Genomic DNA, 18,757 nt, shown 5'->3' on the forward strand with positions numbered 1-18,757 from the left:
TCACTCTCTATATGCCTGGATGGATCTATGCAATTCACTAATTATGGGAAAGAATTGTTTTAAGGAAAACTCTCATAAGAAGCATATCCAATCCCATAAGGTGCTAAAATCCACACAGTCTGAAACACACACGTGCCAGAATTTCAGTCAACCCATTTTTGTGAAGGAAAGAAGCTGCACCATACCCTGATACATCAAACATTGTGCAGGGTTTTCCAGAGAGGTGCATTTTTTAATAACATGGCTCATTGGTTTGTATCGTTTACGATTTGACTGGCCCTGGTTACCAGGCTCTGTACAAGTGCAGGGTAACATCTGGTCAGTTTGGGAAAAAACCCCTAAAAACAACTTTCCTGGCTAAATTCTGTGAAGTGATTAGCATGCACAGCCCAGTATGAGACCAAAATAAATCATGGGCCCATTCCTGTGGAAGCCAGCGGCTACAAAGGTCCCTGTTTTTATAGTAAAATAAGTAGGTAGTTGGGAGATCAGCAGAATAGGGGTATTTAGGAGGAGGAGGGACTTATTCACTGAATCAATATCAAGAAAATGGTGCCAGCAATATGAATGGAAGTGTTTATTGAGGCTGTGCTCACGGACCGTAACAGAGGAAGTTTATTTGCTTTGTATAAAGGCCTTTCGTTCACATGGAAAATAATGATTCCATTAATTTCTTTCAGAACCAGCGACCTTTTTTAAACTTCTAACCTTTTGCCTTTATGTGATTTTCATTCCTTCTTAGCTGACCACTAGTTTCAAACACAAAACACTAATCAAAAATTATTACAAGGCACAAGTGAAAGTAACAAAAACCCAAACTTAGTGCTTTTTTTCAATACATGGTAATACAGTTCTTAAGGAACTGAAATTTGGGAAAAAAGATGATACTTTGGAAAAATACAGCCCACATATACATGAATCATTATGCAAATGTTTAAAGGTTTCAAGAATTTTATTGGTCTCAGGCAATCAAAGCAGTACAAAACAGTAAGGAGTTACCAGCCTTTTAAATTTACACAGAAATAAAAGCAAGGCTTCAGTGTCTGACCAGTTTCTTCTCTCCTGTGAAATACTGACACTGCACTTCCATAAAACTATTTTTAAAGTACTAAAGAGCTATTTATTTTACTACTTATTTTTAAAATACTCAGTACTACTTAAAGTACTGCTTTCTTTACTAAAGAAAAAAACCCCTCAGGATGAGAATCCTACTCAACAGAAAGGGTCTGTTCTTAGAGAACCCTCTTCACTTAGTGATATTCTACCATGAAGAAAATTATCTTTTGCTGTCTCTGAATAGTAATTAGTATTTTGGAACCGCTTTGCAGTTCTAGTGGCAGCACATAGCATCAGATTCATCCATCACGACATTTCCAAAGCAGCCAGTAAATTCTGTCTCATAATGAGTCGACGTGATTGCGAGCAAAATAATCTCTATTCTGTGGATAATTACTTGGGGTTTAGAAATATTATACTGATTATTGGACCCATGGAAGTAACTGAGTTAACCAGATTAAGGTACAGACTTGATTATCTTCACCACATTTAGGCAAACACATAGAATTTAGCAGTGGAAGCAGGAGAAGCAAACTTAGTACTGGGTCTAAAGCTCTAGGCTATACAGGATTTTCACATTCTCTGTTTTCCTTCAGTTTTGAGATTTAAAAGCTGTGTCCCCTTGACTGTTTGCAGATTAAAAAATAAATGAGGAAAGGAAACCTAATGGCTTTCTCCGAGAAAGCTGCTATGAGTGTCCTACTTACTGAGTATCAAGTATGCATTTTTCACACATTTAATATTTTTCGTCGCTTTTTACCTGAAGTAAAATGATGCCTTAGCTGAAATAAATGAATAAATCTGAGACTGTTTACTCAGAATAGAGCAGCCCAAAACATGCAGTTGGGAGAAAAACAGCAAACACCAAACAAAGCAGTGCTCATGTGTGAATGGAAGCAGCTCCATTCATGTGCATCAAGGAACCTTTGTCATTTGAGGTTAATTAATTGCTCTGGATTGTTCCAGCTTGCCCACCTTCCCACTGGGGACCAAACTGCATCCACACGTGCAACTGCCACAATGGAGCTTTCTGCAGTGCCTACGATGGGGAGTGCAAGTGCACCCCGGGCTGGACTGGCCTTTACTGCACACAGAGTAAGTGGATTTTGTGCTCATTCTTCGTCTGAACACCAGTGACAGAATTATCCTCCAGAATGGCTTGGAGCTCAGCATCTGTAATTCAAATACTGATACAGAAGCTGTTTCCTTTAGAACCTTGAAAGACGACTTCACTAGACTGTAACATCATAATTTCTTCTGGAATTTTCTTCCTTTAATAATACATTAATACTGTTTTGGGTTTTTTTCCCCAAGAGCTTTTTGTTACAGCAAAACAGCTGTGCAGTGACTGGGTGTAGGTATGGGGCCGTCATTACATGCTGGCCAGACTTCATACGAAGTTTGAGAAATAAACATTTGTTAGAAATAAATATTAATAAAGTTGGCTTCTTATCTCTGCCATATTACACCTTCAGTTTGGTTTACCTTCAGTTCAGGTTGCCTCGCTGACTGTGATCCTGGCCTCAGCCCCTGTATTTCACCTCAAGAAATATAGGACTGCTGACTGTGTTTTGCATTCATTGTTCAAATACATGTTTTGTATAAAATCAGAACTCCTGTTTCAAATGAGTAATGTCACAGTGGCAAGAAATAACAGATACATCATAGGACCATATGGATGCAGTTCTGGGAGACATTAACTATGCTGGTTCAGCTGTCAGCTATCAGGGGTTTTTTGCTTCCTGCTGGTGAATAATGATCTCTTTGCAGTGGTGTGTCTTCTTCATACTGAAATGGTTTCTTTGTGAGTAGCTCAGGTACAATATGTTGTTATTTTGGATTTTTTAATGCTTCAACAAAAACTATGAAGGAAATATGTCTAGAGGTTCACTGACTAATGGACAGACTCCCAGATTGCTCTCTTCCTCCTCCCTCAAATCTCTTTTGAAGCCCGTTTCTTCAAGGAGCTGTCCCTGCTGTCTTTTCAGAACCTCTGCTGCCAGCACCATTTCCCAACCCCATTTTTGCCTGATGCGTGTTTGAAACCCCTTCAGACCAGGCAGGTCTTGGTCCCTTGTGCCACGAGAACACTCCATTTCTGGAGCTGCAGGAGTGAGTCCCGCACTGAACCAGAATGTTCCACTCCCAGAGCAGCTGTTTCACCCCTCTCTCCCCTTCCCTTTGCTTGTATTGCAGGGTGTCCCCTGGGGTTTTTCGGGAAGGACTGTGCCTTGATCTGCCAGTGCCAGAACGGAGCCGACTGCGACCACATCAGCGGGCAGTGCACGTGCCGGACGGGCTTCATGGGGCGGCACTGCGAGCACAGTGAGCACCCCCTCTGCCTTGGGACACAGCCTGTGGGGGCACAGGGAGTACTGATGGGCAGAGAGCTTCAGGAGCTGGTGGCTGTTTCTTTTCACTGTGTTTGGTTGTAACGCTAAAGGAACACCCAATTACTCCGTCATGTAAAAGCAACAAAATGAATCCAAGGAATTGTCATTAGCATCCTGTGAAAGCAACAAAATGTGTCCATTAGCATAAACCACAGTGACAGCTAATAGCTGGAAAACTAGAGATAAGGACTAACTCACCAGTGCTGGATGAAATCAATCTTCGCAGTGTGGTTTTACAGCACAGCTGGATTGTAAAACCGTTGTAGGTGGCGTTTTGTTTTCATATGTGTGTGGTTCTCTCCTCAGGAAGGTCAGGGATAACACCACTGACATCACTGGTGGTGTAATGTTGTACAACCTTGAAAGAATAATCAGGCTCGTGAGCACAGGACTGTTTGTCCAACCTTTGCTGACTTTACGAAGCTGTGCTCCCAAATTTGTAATTCTCATGACATCTGTGTTTCTCCTCAAAACATCAATGATGTTCAGGAAGAGATGACTTTTTAAGATAGTCTCTTGATGTCAAAACATCACTTTGAATAATTTGGCAAATCTAACTCTGTTACAGATTTTGTACTTTATCCTACAAGTTGATAATAATGATTTAACAACGTTAAGCTAAATGTTTTGGTATTAATTCTAATTTAGATCTTAAAATGCCAAAATGTATTATGACATAATAGGTTTTGCCCACCCATTTACTTCAGTATTTATAATCTTGTTTTGTTGAGCATAATCAAGAGAAGGAGGAGGTACATAAACATGAAGTTTTTCACTTGAGTTGGGAATTGTCAAGACTGCAAGAACATTCTCTGGCACCCAGTGTGTTACTTTATTTTGTAAATTATTCCAAATTAGGAATGCATGAAAGATGAGTTAAATTCTTTTAAAAAGACAAAAAGAAGTAAATATAGTTGCAGAACTCTTGAGAAGTTTCAGGAAATTGAGTCACAAAAGGTGAAGAAATACCGCATTTGCTGAAACCATCAGAACTACTATAATGTGACGGGCCACACAGTACCAAGAGGTGGCAGTATGAAAGAAATAATTCTCATCAGTGTAGGATAATTCTCCACCAGCATACTTACATGAGGTAGGAGACACTTTGATTGGTAATTAAGCGTTGTATTCAAGTCATTCAGGGAGAAAAATAATTAAGTACAACTCTCCCAATTACCTTATTCTCCATAATTTAGCATTTTTCTCCTGTTGGTAGTTTCTCAGTGTATACATTATAGTACCAGAGCATACTATGGGCAGCAGTTTTATTTCTCTATAAATGTGTGGTGCATTTTAGACTCACTGTTATGGCCCTTTCCTCTTGCTGTTTTACATCAGCACATCTGTCACACCACAGGACTCCATCCAGGTGTCTGGCTCCACGTGCATGATTATGTGACTTTTCATGCACTGGCATCTGAGTCTTCTGGCTCTTTACTCACACCTTGCCCATTTCTTCACTGCCTTCTACCCTTTTTCTCTTCTTTGCCTTCTTTTTTTCCCCGCTTGATCCCTCACTGCACCACCTGAGCATCAGCAACATTGCAGGTAAAGGATGAATATACATCTAAATACAATTTCTCTCTCTCCTGCACACTGAGGGGTCCTCTTAGGAGCCCTTCCAGGAGAGATCTGATTCTGACAACACATTGCCATCTGCTGACCAGGGACAGGAATGTGTGGGGTTAGACTCATGTGGTGCTGCAGACCTGTAACTCCAAAGCTTTTAATGAGTTTTTGCTTGTTTTTATTCTGTGCAGAATGTCCCCAGGGCACATACGGGTATGGATGCCGCCAGATCTGTGACTGTCTGAACAACTCCACCTGTGACCACATCACGGGGACCTGTTACTGCAGCCCAGGCTGGAAAGGGGCCAGGTGTGATCAAGGTGAAGCCCAGACGCAATAAAATTAACTGTAATGGTTTCACACAGAGGCTGGATGCACCAATTAAACACCCATCCCTGTATCATTCAGTAAATAAATCTGACAAGTGCATTTAAGTAGCCCACTCTGGTAATTTATGTAGGTTTTGTAGGCTTTAAATTAGATGCCTCAGTGATAATTAATTGGAGCAAAGTACTCAAGTGAAGATTGCATGAAATACAGGGTTGTGCTGCTGAAAGCTGCTGATGGAGCATAGGCTTTACCTGCCCCATGTTTTTGCCCAGGGAACATTCCTGCTTTTTCAGATTAATGAAAATACCTCTTTCTGGGAACATTCTGAGTGTTTTTCCTTAAGGTTAGGGTTGGTTTCTGACAGAGTTCTATTCTGGCATTATTAAATACAGTTAGATTTAGAAGTGAGATTTTGTCTCCTGCTCCTGACACGTGACCCCTCTCGATTTATGCCACTTACTTTCATTTTTTCTTCCATTCCAGCCGGTGTAATCATAGTGGGAAACCTGAACAGTCTCAGCCGTACCAGCACTGCCCTCCCTGCTGACTCCTACCAGATAGGAGCCATAGCAGGCATCATCATTCTTGTCCTGGTTGTGCTTTTCCTGCTGGTGCTGTTCATCATTTACAGGCAGAAGCAGAAAGGGAAGGAGACACACATGCCCACGGTGACCTACACCCCTGCTATGAGGGTCATCAATGCAGATTACACCATTTCAGGTAAGTTACGTTTAGAACAGATTTTTTTTTTCCTCCATCTCTTGGCTTTGTGCTCAGATCTGCCCCTAACGGGGCTTGAATTCACATAATTCTGCTTTTGGTGTCTTCACCCTGGAAAAACGTGTTAATTGTAAGGAAAATACTGCACATACCTCACTTTACTGTGCAACATTTTGCACCCTCAAATGTTTTTTCTGCATTAAACATGGACATTTCTATTCCTCTGCGCCTGCTTTTATATACAGTTGGAGTGTGGCAAAATCTGGTTTCTACAAGGGACTTTAAATTCAGTGCCAACAGCTTGAATACAGAAAGAGTGTAGAAAATCAGGATTTCACACTATCTGTGGCAAGATTCCGCAGCGAAACAGACAGCAAAAGGTTTGCAACTAATTAAGGGAAGGAGCAATGAAACAAACAGGAGTTTTTGACCTATTGAAGTGCCTCTGAGTTGGGATTCAGTGGGTACGTGGAACTTCAGGCAATGGTGCCTTCTGAACACCACTCTTAAGGAAAGCAGCAGCTGAAGGAGGCAGCAGGAGCACTTGTCAGAGTCAAGAAAAAGCAAATCAGCAGAAGTCCCGGTGTTCTTGAAGCACCAGAAGATGTTGGTACAGATTTGATGGTACAAGTGACAATAATGATGAATAGACAAGAAGAACAGAGCAAGGGAGCACAGCAGAGAGAGAAGCTAGCAGGTTGCACTTGTGAGTGCTCCTTGCTGAAAGTGAGGACACGACTTGTCACTTACTGCCCCTTATCTCTCATTTCTTTGAATGAATAAAAAAGATACTTAGTTTTGTGTTTGTTGGGGTTTCTTTAAGAAACTCTAGGTCAGATTCTGAAATCCGTACAGCACTGTCAAAAGCATACCTTAAGAAAGAAATGCCATATTATTTTCAGTTGTTCATTTCCCTTCCTTTTTCTTTTCAGAAACCATCCCTCATACCAATGGTGGAAATGTCAACAGCCACTATTTCTCTAACCCTAGTTACCATACTCTGACCCAGTGCTCTAGCCCACCTCATGTCACCAACATGGAGAGACTGACCTTGGCAAAGGTAAAGCAGAAAAACATGGAAACTTCTCTGTCAGTCTTTAATTTATTATACTTTGTTCCCTCATCTCTCCTGTTTGGCTTATTTTTGCTCTTCCTGATTGTCACCTGGAAAATCAGCAGCTTCCCACCAGTTTCATTTTTATTTTATTCTGTATCTTTCTTTGAAATAGGCAAAAACCAGTCAGCTGTTTGTGAACCTGAAAAATATGGAGCCTGGAAAACGAAGTGCTGTCATGCACTACACAGGAACACTCCCAGCAGACTGGAAACACGGTGGCTACCTCAATGAGCTCGGTAAAAAAAACCAAAACAAAACAAAAACCAGAAGAGAATGTGAATGTTATTCATTCTGTGTGGGATGCATCCCTTAAGGCAGGAAGAGATAAAAAAGTGACCCCATGTGAGGAATGGTGGAACAGTTTGATGCCCAGTGCAGACATGATGTGTAAAATATGTCATACTATTTTTATTAAAAGATTTGCTTATTGCTTAGTTTTATAAAACAATGGGTTTCATACCGTAAGGGTCTGCTTGGACAAAATTACAAATTCTTACTAAATAAGTGAAAGGTCGCATATAGTCTTTTTTGAAATCACCACAAAATGCAATCAGTGGTTTAAAAAGTGTATTTTCATTATCTGAGCCACTTCAGATGTAAGTACTAGATCTTCCCAGCTAAGCCTCCTGTTTGCTTAAAGACAGAGGATTGTCTGCAAGAAGAAAAATTCCCAAGAAGTTGTGAGAGTTGCTGTATCCTGCTCTTACGCTGCCTTTTCATCCTTTTCCACTCTCATGCATTCCAAAAAGGCTGGATTGTACTGACCACTGTGGCAGGTGTAATTCAGAAAATTCCATTACCTTCATTTCTGGTACTTAACATATATCAGACTCTGGGATTCAGAACAACAGTATGCAGCATTATGTTTTTTCCTGCTCTTTCCCAACCTTGGTCAAACCACAAAGCAGGTTCAGATCTGTTGTGTTTGCTTTGGGGTTTGTTTGGGGTTTTTTTTGCAGGAAAGGGTTTCAGTCATAATGCTCAATATTCAGCTTTATATTTTCTTGTACTCACACAAAATGCTCCTCAGAGACACTTGCTGTGGTTAACCCAAGGCAGGAGATCCTGAGCAACAGGGAGGTTCCAGAGGACTGGATGAATGCTGGTATTATGTCTGTTTTCCTAGAAGATCAGTTAATATAATCAGATCAGAATTACTTGCCTAACCTGAGGCTGCTGGCCTGAGAATTATACTGGTAAAAACAACAGAACAGCTGACATGAGATCTAATAAATAAAGATGGGGTAGGAATAAAATTAATTATCTTTGGGTCTCCTTAAATAATATCACTTCCCTCTTGAAAACTATGGATTTTGTTTAGATAGTGCATAGATAAAATAATTTTAGGCTTTTATAATGCTTCCAGCATAGTACTACAGTACAGCCTAATTAAAAAATCAGCTCTCCACAATATCAATCAAAGCTATTTGAACAGATCTGTAACCAGGGAAGTGCCAGGTCTCTGAAGACAGCAGTCATGCACTGCTGTTTACATTTACTGAGAGAAATGTGTGAGTAACAGGGAATTGCAGAGATGTAGACTGAGGTGCAAGGTGTTCAGGACACTGGGACTGGAACAGCGTGACCCTGATTTGGGAGTGATTAAATTTGGAAGCAAAGCATCGAGAACTGGAGTGAACTCTGCACACCCTGAGATTCTCAGGTCAAGGTGGGATGCCTTTCTGGTAGATAGGCTTATCCAGACAAAAAAAATAGGCTTAATCCAACTTACTAGGCTTATTCAAGAGTGAGTAACTGGGGTTATGTGAGGTCAAACTTGATAATTTAATGGTCCCTTATGACCCACCTTCCCTGGAAAATGTGCAAAGCAAATAGTAACAAGTGCTTCTGTACCCCCATCCTGGGAAGTTCCACAGTGCTCATGAGAGACTTGTTCAGCTAAGGCAGGAATGAGTCCCAAGGGAATTTTTAAACACTTAGAATCTGTTGTCTAATCGCTTTTGTTTTCTTTGATTTTAAAACTACTCTGGTTTTTGTATCATTTTTTCCTCAGGTGCTTTTGGACTTGACAGAGGATATGTGGGGAAGTCCCTGAAAGGTGAGGTTGTTTTCTGATGCATTTAGATGAAATGACATAGGCATTCCTTTTACTCTTCTAAACTACCTTTGGTTTCTGGGTGAAGAGAATATAGGAATAATCCTGGACTAAATTTTTCCTAGACACTGAACCAGTGCATGATTGGTTTGTTTGCTGGTGTGGGATTTTTTTCTTTTTTGAAGGGAGGACAAAAAACCCCCACAAAAACAACAAACCAAGTCATTTTGAGTCCCCTGTATGTCACACAGATCTAATGTTTTGTCATGCTTGAGTCACAACACAGCTCAATTCTAGACTGCAGCAGATGTTAGGAGGACACATGCTGCCTCTGCTGAAAGGCTTTAAAAGAGTGGCAATTCCAGTTGCAGCTGGCATGGTCTACATGACCACAAACCTTCACCACATTCACTGCAGGCCCTTGGAAAGCATATCAAAATACAGAGACACAAGCAGGAATGAAAAGCTTTGGAAATTCAGGGCAGCAATCTGATATTTTGATCATCTGAATTACCCAGTTTTCTCATAAGACTTTACAGTGTACCACCCCGGTGCATGTCACTGTTTGTGGTACCTGATTAGGGCATGCCAAGGGTGCCTGGATATCCACACAATGGAAAAGGTGTAGCAAAGTCCATATGGATAATGAGTTAAATACACAGACAGAAAGCAGCTGGTTTGTCCCTTTGTGTGTAATAGGGGACAGTTAAACTGACAGAGTGATTTATTACACCTGGTTTTTCCTGCCCTTAGCTCACACCAACCCCCTGCAGCTCCAGGCTGGGGCAGAGGGGCTGGAAAGCTGGGAAAGGCCCTGGTGGTGCTGGTGACAGCAGCTGGACACAGCCCAGGGGTGCCCAGGTGGCCAAGAAGGCCAATAGCCCCTGCGCTGTCCCAGCCATGGTGTGGCAGCAGCAGGACCAGGGCAGTGACCATCCCCTGTGCTGAGACCACACCTCAGATCCTGGGGGCAACTCTGGGCCCCTCACAACAAGACAGGCATTGAGGCATTGGATATCAGGAAAAATTTCTTCACTGAAAGGGTTGTCAAGCATTGGTACAGGCTGCCCAGGGAAATGGTGGAGTCACCATCCCCAGGGGGATTTAAAAGATGTGAAGATTTGGCACTTAGGAACATGGTGAAGTGGTGGATTTGGTGTCAAATAAATGGTTGGACTCAATGATCTGAAAGGTCTTTTATCACCTAAATGATTCTACAATTCTATGATTAGAAAAAACCCAGTTCAATTAAGTCACAAAATCATGAGCACCCATCCACTGACAGATCCACCAAGGTCAGTCTCACACTGGATATGGAGACAGGAATGAGCTAAGGAAGTCTCAGTTTAAGTAACACAATATATCACGAAGCAACACTGAGAACAAAGTACCACAAGCACCACAAAATGACTTCCCAGCACGAACAAACACATCTCTGAAGCCAATTATTCATCCTTCAGTTAAATCCTGACATCACAAGCCACCTGATGTTTCCTTTCCAGTTCTCCCACGTGTGCCTTACAGAAACTTAGAAGCAGCTGGTTATTTTAGTGTGGCTGCATACCCAAACTTTGCACCATCCAAGCCATCCCTAGAAATCATGCTGCCATTTGCCCAGACTGCTCTTGGGAACAGTCTCAGATCAGTTATTCTAACAGTGTCCTGAGTTCAGCACTTGGAGGAGCAGAAGTGCACGTTAAAAACTGAGTCTACAGATTATCTTTATATAATGCTAGTGGCATTTTAACCAGAACTGAAGATGCTCAACCTTTGCATCAGTAATTTCCTGGTGGCAAGATCAAGTCCATTAAAGAGCATAGATGTTGAGATGCTTTCATTGATTGTTGTAAATAATTCTGAAGTGTTAGGACTGATTTCCATTTAAATATTTATTTCTGTGTGACTTTTTAAAACTTGGCATTAAAGAACACCTTTTTTCTGGTAGCAACGTCCATAACATGTAGCATGCGTGAGACAGTAACACATTTTTCTTTTTGTAGATCTGGTGAAGAACTCAGAATACAATTTAAGTAACTGCTCACTGAGCAGCTCTGAGAACCCCTATGCTACTATCAAAGACCCACCAGCTCTGGTGCCAAAGAGTTCAGAATGTGGCTATGTGGAAATGAAGTCCCCAGCGCGTCGTGACTCTCCCTATGCTGAGATCGCCGGCTCTGCCACAGCCAACAAGAACGTGTATGAAGTTGGTAGGTACAAAATCTACCCCTAGATGCTGGGGTTGAGAACAAAGAGCACTGGGCTTTTTATTCTTTGATTCAGTTTAATCAAAAAAACGTGAAAATCACTGGAAAAACAAAATTATGTGTTCAGACTCTGTGTTCTGCTCAAAAGCCGTAACAACCACCTTACTACTCTTTTGGTGTAATTCACACAAACAGGGTTTGCAGTACCTTCAGCTCTGTTCTGTAACCTACAGGTACCTCTGAATTTCCCTGGTCTGAAAGCCTTGCTTTAAACAACAACATAAGATAAGCTTAGCATTTGATTGCAATATAGTTCAGCTCTAGGTTAGACTAAATGCAGCTGGCCTAAGTGTATGAGAGGGATAGAAAAGTTCTGTTTCCTTCTCTTCATCAGAATAAAATGGCATCTTCACCCACAGACATAGTATTCCAGTAATATGGGCCCTACCTAGTTACTGTATTTCTTTAGTTACAGAAAACTTTGGGGTCTTGTGGAGCGGTAACTATCCTGATCATCTCTGGGCTGTAATAAATTGTGTCCAGTATCACAGGATATATTTTCCTTTCCTGTCTGCAATTAGAGATCACTCTGAAATCCATCATTGTGCTTTTCAGGACTGTTAAAAAAAGCTTGATTGAACATCCCAAATTCAACCTTTTTTATTTTTTATTTGCCCACATATAAAGAAGAGATGCTGGTCCACTTGGTTCTGTCAGTAAAGAAACTCATGGCAGGGCCCTGCTGCAAGTGTGAAGCCAAAATATTGCCCTGTGTTTCTAAACCTGCATTTCAGGACTCAGCATGATGAGGAATCTTTCTGAAGCAGAAACTGCAATGAAATATCAGAGTTTTTGTTCTGTTTGCTGCTCCTAACGTTGAGTGCACGTGCTCTCTCCTCGCAGAGCCCACGGTGAGCGTTGTCCAGGGCGCGTTCGGCAGCGGCGGCGGGCGCTTCAGCCAGGATCCCTATGACCTCCCAAAAAACAGCCACATTCCGTGCCACTATGACCTGCTTCCCGTCCGAGAGAGCCCCACGCCCTCCACAAAGGGGGTCAGCAGCGAATGACCCCACAAGAAGCTGATGCCTTCAACCCTGAGACTCTCAAGGGGCAGAGTGGCATGGTCGTGCTCCTTCCTCTCTAGTTTACCATCTATCTTGGCTCCTAATCTGTCCGGCAGATAATTGCTGTACCTTAAGCAGAATCTCAGCACAAGGTCTGTATTGCGTATACAAGTGACAGATGGACAAATGCCACACTCTGGGGATCCTGATTATTCTTCTCTTTTTTCATGACAGTAAGTTTTATAGAAACAGGTATGCAGCACATTTATACTGTAATATACTGGCTTAAAAAAAATAGTAGTTTGCAGATTAGTCTTGATAACATCACATTTTAGCGACTTCAAATATAGGCTTCATGTCTGTCATGTTTCAGAGTAGTAATACTCCCAGGACAGTGCAATTTACCAAATACCACTTTGTACAGGTGATCTGATTCACCAGTTATTCACCAGTAGAAGGAAAACTGCCTTGCCAAATTTTACCTTCCATTCTTATCTTTAGTCAAGACATATTATAAGAAACAAGATCTGATGGGGATAAGTAAGCACAATATTGCAGTTGTTTGGGAACTCCATCATCAAGCTCTGCTGTCCATTGCGGGTGGTGGATGTACTTTGCTTGAATAGTTCTGGAGATTAAGTAATTGCATACATCAATATTACATGATGCTTCAAGATCTTAGTACTGCAGACCCAGCACCAGTCTTCAATAAGTATTTTGCTGCAGTTCAGCTTCATTATGTTGCAATTCTGACCACTGTTTCTGCCACACACAAACTAATAATCCACAACATATCAGTTATTACTTAAAAAAATTTGTAAATTGAATCAGTTTATTTTTGTCACCATAGACTGATTATGTAAGGAGTGGACAAAGGTGATGACTTCTGTAAATCTTAACTGCAAGGAAGGGTTTACATTTTATAAAAAGGTAGTAATAATGCCTGTAATATAGGGTAAAGATAGTAAAGTGTTCTGACTTTTTTTTCTTAGAAATAACTAAGCAAACTCTGTGCATACTTGCTAAAAAGGCACCTTTTCTTTTTTATAGTTGATGTAGGGAAACACATGCTTAAGCTGGTCTTTTGCATTGCTAATAATGTGACACATGTACCCCCCCCACCTTCATTAACTTCTGTCTCCATTTTTACGCTGTGTGTCTGTGTTTTTAGTGAACTAGCTTGTAACTGCAAAATTATTCTAGTGTGTGTCCATTTCTTTTGCATTTTTGCCAACTGGCCTTTATTTTGTCCAGTTCAAGGGACCTCTGGGCAGAGCAAGAGGATCAAAGTAAGAATTCACGTCACACTGATGTCTGTCACAGGTGATTGGAAAATACATAACAGTTCAGCTTAATTCATTAATTCAGGGGAAAAAAAATCAAGGTGTTCTTGTTGAGAACAGCAAGAATGTGGAAGAAAAGTAAAAAACAGTTCCTCCTTAAAGTTTAGCTGACTCTGTTGACCATGCAGATGGAGACCATCTCTCCAAAAGAGCCTTTTTTTTTTCCAAAAGAGGCTTTCACTCTTTCCAAAATAGTCTATTATGAACTGTACGATTCGGTGGAAATTAAATTCACCAAGGTATCTGTCCATTGGACAGGATTTTCCCCAAACACGTCAACCTAAGAGTAAAACAGTTGCTATAAAGACATCCTCTTTGAGTGGAAAGTTACTTTTAGGAACTTAGGAGTGATCTGCCAGCATTTAATATGACCTGGCAGTGCCTCTGTAGCACCTTGTCCCGAGGGTTGGTGTGTCCCTGATGGATGGGGAAAGGATACTGGCTGTTCTGCAATTCCCCGGGCATTTCTTGTACATCCTTGGAATAAAGAATTCCATTAGCTTTGGATTTTGCAAGTACAGAAATTAGCTAGAAGATTTCAAAGGCTGGTTGCCATTTAATCCCTGTCTAAGATGAAGTATTGCCTGGGTTTGTATGCATATAGATAAAATGTAGAGCTACTGGTATATACATCTTTTTTGTATTGTGTGAAACAGACTTCAAAATAAAACCTTTCTTCTCTAAAGCCATGAATAGAAACTGCTGCATTTAACAATTGGGAGCTCACAAAAACTTCTTGCTCTTTTTGAAGACCATGAGGTAAATTATCTTCATCATATAAACAATTCTTTTAACATGGAAAAGTAAAGAGCTGAACAAATGTTGGGAGGTTTTTTAAATTTCCAGTGTATCACATATCCTCACGTGATACATTCAGTCAAATATTCATGAAAGTAGATGAGTTTACTATAATTTTGCTTATTGTGTGTGCTCTAAATATACACATTACTGAGGTCTGCCTTTCTGCATGTGGGTAAAACTCCTGCTGTGTAGTCAGCAGTAGCAATGTCTGTGTAAATCCGAGCTGGATCTGCAGTACGTACAGGGCAAGCAAATGGCTTGTGAATTTATTTCAGAGAAGGATTCTTGGTAAGGTGCTCAGAACACTGATTTCCTGGAGTGCACTCTGCTCTCAGCTTCAGAGATCCCCAGCTCAATCCTCGTGACTGCCAGACAGCTCTTCTTGTAGATCCCACTGTGATCTTCACACAACTTAAATACTTCTGGAAGTGCATTCTGTATGGTGGAGGAGACTGAATGGGTCAGTTATGTAGCAATTTTAGGAAGCACTCAGAGAACTGGCTTCACCACAGACAGGAATGGAAAGGCATGCCTTGCCTCTATATATTCACATTACAATAGTGACAAAATATAGCATTGAAAATGGAGGTAGCTCTCCCCTAGCAACGTGTCACCATTTTAATAAAAGGCTGCACAAAGCTATTAGCTGACTTTAAAGTAGTGAGTATAAACTTTAGGCTTTAAATACTGTAGGCATCATTAGTTCAGGCCACTTAGAAGCATAATGAACCTCACGGCTTTTTACTATATCAAAGATTTTTAATCACACCACACTGTTACACATCCAATCTGTCCTTATCTTGATCTACCCAGAGAACTTCCATTAACTTTAACTGGAGATGCACATGCAGATTATGGGAAGGAAGATTTCATTGTACTCACACTTTCTGCTGAGACAATCTGCAAGTTCATATTGAAGTGAAGTTAGGATAAAATAAAATCAAAAGCAAGGAATGTGTTCTGTAAATACATTGGATTTTCAAGTACACTAACTCCAATTTCTTATCTGTGTCCAAATAGTAATTCTTACACCGAAGCTCTAAAGTCCAGACCTAAGAATACAGAGCTAGTTTTGACAAAAAATGCTTTATATTAAAGATTGTATATACAGTATCTGAAATTACTGAAAACAAATGAGTGTGTGTTTATCAATTACTGTAGAGAAAACCTTGTCATTTGATACACTCATACTAGTGCTAGAGCACTGAACATAACTTCTTTCAGTTTTTTAGCCCACAAGACTTCACTTTGATATGATTGAATTGTATTATATTTTTAAAGAAAACCTATCAAGTATGCCTGGCTTTTTTTTTTTCTTAGTTGTAACAAAAGTGTTTGGTTGTGAAAACATATATATTTTCCAAAGATGACTGATGTTCATCATTCTCCTTCTCACTACCATATATTTCACTTCACTTCATTTAACCTGTAGGTTAATGCAATAAAGTTTCTAATGAAAGATGGGAAGTGCTTTGATTTTTTTTCCCCCTTGTTTTTCATTTGCCTATGGGGGATCTTGAAATAGCATGGGAAACTTACCAAATGTCATTTTTGCTCTCATGGTTAAACCCCAGCTGGCAATTACTCACTCCTCCAGGGAGGAGAAGAGAAAAGGGAATTCCATGGGTTGAAATAAGAACAGTTTAATAATTGGAAGAAAAGTAAAATAAATTACTACTACTAATTATAATACTAAACCAGAAAAATCCATCATAGTGGTCTAATGTTTCAGATCAAAAAAGCAACAATTCATTATTGTAAAAGGATAGTTGTACTTTCCAGGCTTTTCCATGCAAATCTGAGAAATACAACTTGCTCTTCCTTCAATGCTGTTGAAACAGAGGGCTTAATCCGAAATAATTGACTTGTTTTACATTCAAGCAGCCATCTTATTAATAAGAGAAGAAAATAAGAAAGAGTGATTGTGATTAACCACATACAGTAAATAATCATTCGTTATAAATTAATATTCTCCATAAAGAGTCATGTTTCCACTTAAGAAAAAAAAGGGCTTGGACATTTCACAGAGTCACAGAATCAATTAGGTTGGAAAAGACCTTGGAGATCATCAAGTCCAACCTGTGACCTGACACCACCTTCTCAATTAAACCACAGCAGCAAGTGCCACATCCATTCTTCCCTTACACACCTCCAGGAACACTGACTCCACCCCCTTCCTGGGCAGCCCATTCCAATGCCCAGTCACTCTTTCTGTGAAGAATTTTTTTCTACTGTCCGACCTAAACCTCCCCTGGTGCAGCTTGAGGCTGTGTCCTCTTCATGTTGTCCCTCGTTCCCTGGGAGCAGAGCTTGACTTCCCCCGGCTGCCCCCTCCTGTCAAGGAGTTGCAGAGAGTGATAAGGTAACCCGTGAGTCTCCTTTTTTCCAGGCTGAACAACCCCAGCTCCCTCAGCCACTCTTCATACAAGCCCTTCACCAGCCTTGTTGCCCTCCTCTGCACACATTCAAGCATCTCAACATCCTTCCTAAACTGAGGGGCCCAGAACTGGACACAGCACTTAAGGTGTGGCCTCACCAGTGCCCCGTACAGGGGAAAAATGACCTTCCTGCTCCTGCTGGCCACACCATTCCTGATACAGGCCAGGATGCCATTGGCCTTTTTGGCCACCTGGGAACATTGCTGGATCATGTTCAGTTGGCTGTCAACCAGTACCCCCAGGTCCCTTTCTACCCAGGCACTGTCCAGCCACTCTGCCCCCAGCCTTTAGCACTGCAGGGGTTGTTGTGGCCAAAGTGCAGGACTCAGCACTGGACTTGTTAAACTGCATGTTTTTGGACTCGGCCCATCTATCCAGCCTGTCCAGGTCCCTTTTCAGAGTCCTCCTGCCCTCCAACAGATCAAGACACTCACTCCCAGCTCAATGTCATCTACAAATTTACTGATGGTGGACTCAATCCCCTCATCCAGATCATCAGTGAAGATATGAAACAGGACTGGCCCTAGCACTGATCCTTGCGGATCAGTGACCTGCTGAGCCACTTAGATGCTCACAAGTATATGGGACCAGACGGGATCCATCCTAGTGTGATGAGGGAGCTGGTGGAAGAGCTCTCCAAGCCATTCTCCATTCATTTATCATCAGTCCTGGCTCAGCAGGGAGGTCCCAGAGGACTGTAGGTGCCAATGCGACCCCATCCACAAGAACGGCCGAAAGGAGGATCTTAGACACTCCAGACCTGTCAGTCTGACCTTGGAACCTAGCAAAGTTATGGAACAGATCATCCTGAGCGCCATCACACAGCACCTACAGGATGGCTGGGGGATCAGACTCAGCCAGCACGTGTTTAGGAGAGGCATGTGGAGGCTGGTAGGCCTACTGATTCAGAAACCTCAAAAGTCCCCTGGAGGAAAGGCTCTGAGCCTACTACCTCCTACTCATGGAGACCACAAGAAGCCTCTCCCAGGATGCTTTGTTTGATTATGTTAATGTACCCCAGTTCTGTTTCCCTGACTGGCCCACTGGCCTCCCTGCCCCTTTTCTACCCTGTATGTCCCTGATCTAGGAAGTTCCCCCTTTCCCGTTCCCCCATTGGCCCCTGTTCCTTTGCCACTCCCTCGGATCTTCCCTATCGGTTTCTTTGCCCTAGCCCCGCCTGTGTACCACCCCTACACCCTCAGATTATTGGTCCCTGATGCTCTCTCCACCCCCATATATAACCCTGGAGCCTTCCCTGATCCCTTGTCTTCATGCCTGGACCCCTTCACATGGCTGGAATATGAAGACCCTTCCTGCTCTCTTTGTTGTCCACCTGTTCCTGATAGCTATCCAGCGTGCGTGAGCCTGTGTGTGTGTGCTGTGTGTAGTGGCCTTACCGAGCAGCTTCCTACTTGGAGACGCTTTCGGGAAGGTCGCAGCACCTACCACGTGGCAGCACCTACTGCGACAGGGGCAGCGTTGTGGTGACTCAGCCCATTCCTGGGCTGAGGCAGTCAAATGCCACTCAAGCCAGGGCTATCCATTGGGTGGATTTCCCCTCCCAAGACAGTGGGTCGGAGGGCGGATCACTGGGTGGCACCGAGGTCTAGGCCGCATCTCCCTGGGTGGCTCCCGCGCTCAAACCACCTCCCCCTGTTCTAGAAGG

The 18,757-nt window shown here is 42.0% G+C and overlaps 1 protein-coding gene across 2 annotated transcripts in view; it reads left to right on the forward strand.

The window, feature by feature from the left end:
• Positions 1–16,112, forward strand: part of MEGF10 (multiple EGF like domains 10) — an 85,817-nt gene extending 69,705 nt beyond the window's left edge. For both annotated transcript variants that reach the window (XM_042033573.1, XM_042033574.1), the window contains 9 exons: positions 2,023–2,151; positions 3,253–3,381; positions 5,210–5,338; positions 5,832–6,068; positions 7,001–7,128; positions 7,298–7,421; positions 9,200–9,244; positions 11,242–11,448; positions 12,349–16,112. In XM_042033573.1, the coding sequence (XP_041889507.1) occupies positions 2,023–2,151; positions 3,253–3,381; positions 5,210–5,338; positions 5,832–6,068; positions 7,001–7,128; positions 7,298–7,421; positions 9,200–9,244; positions 11,242–11,448; positions 12,349–12,512 (1,292 nt within the window). In that variant the 3' untranslated portion in view covers positions 12,513–16,112. The remainder of the gene's footprint in view (positions 1–2,022; positions 2,152–3,252; positions 3,382–5,209; positions 5,339–5,831; positions 6,069–7,000; positions 7,129–7,297; positions 7,422–9,199; positions 9,245–11,241; positions 11,449–12,348) is intronic.
• The last annotated feature ends 2,645 nt before the right edge of the window (positions 16,113–18,757 follow it).

The sequence above is a fragment of the Corvus kubaryi genome, unplaced genomic scaffold, assembly GCF_017639235.1.
Source record: "Corvus kubaryi isolate FWS band 111438036 unplaced genomic scaffold, C.kubaryi_AGA036_p1.0 37357, whole genome shotgun sequence".
Taxonomy (NCBI): Eukaryota; Metazoa; Chordata; class Aves; order Passeriformes; family Corvidae; genus Corvus; species Corvus kubaryi.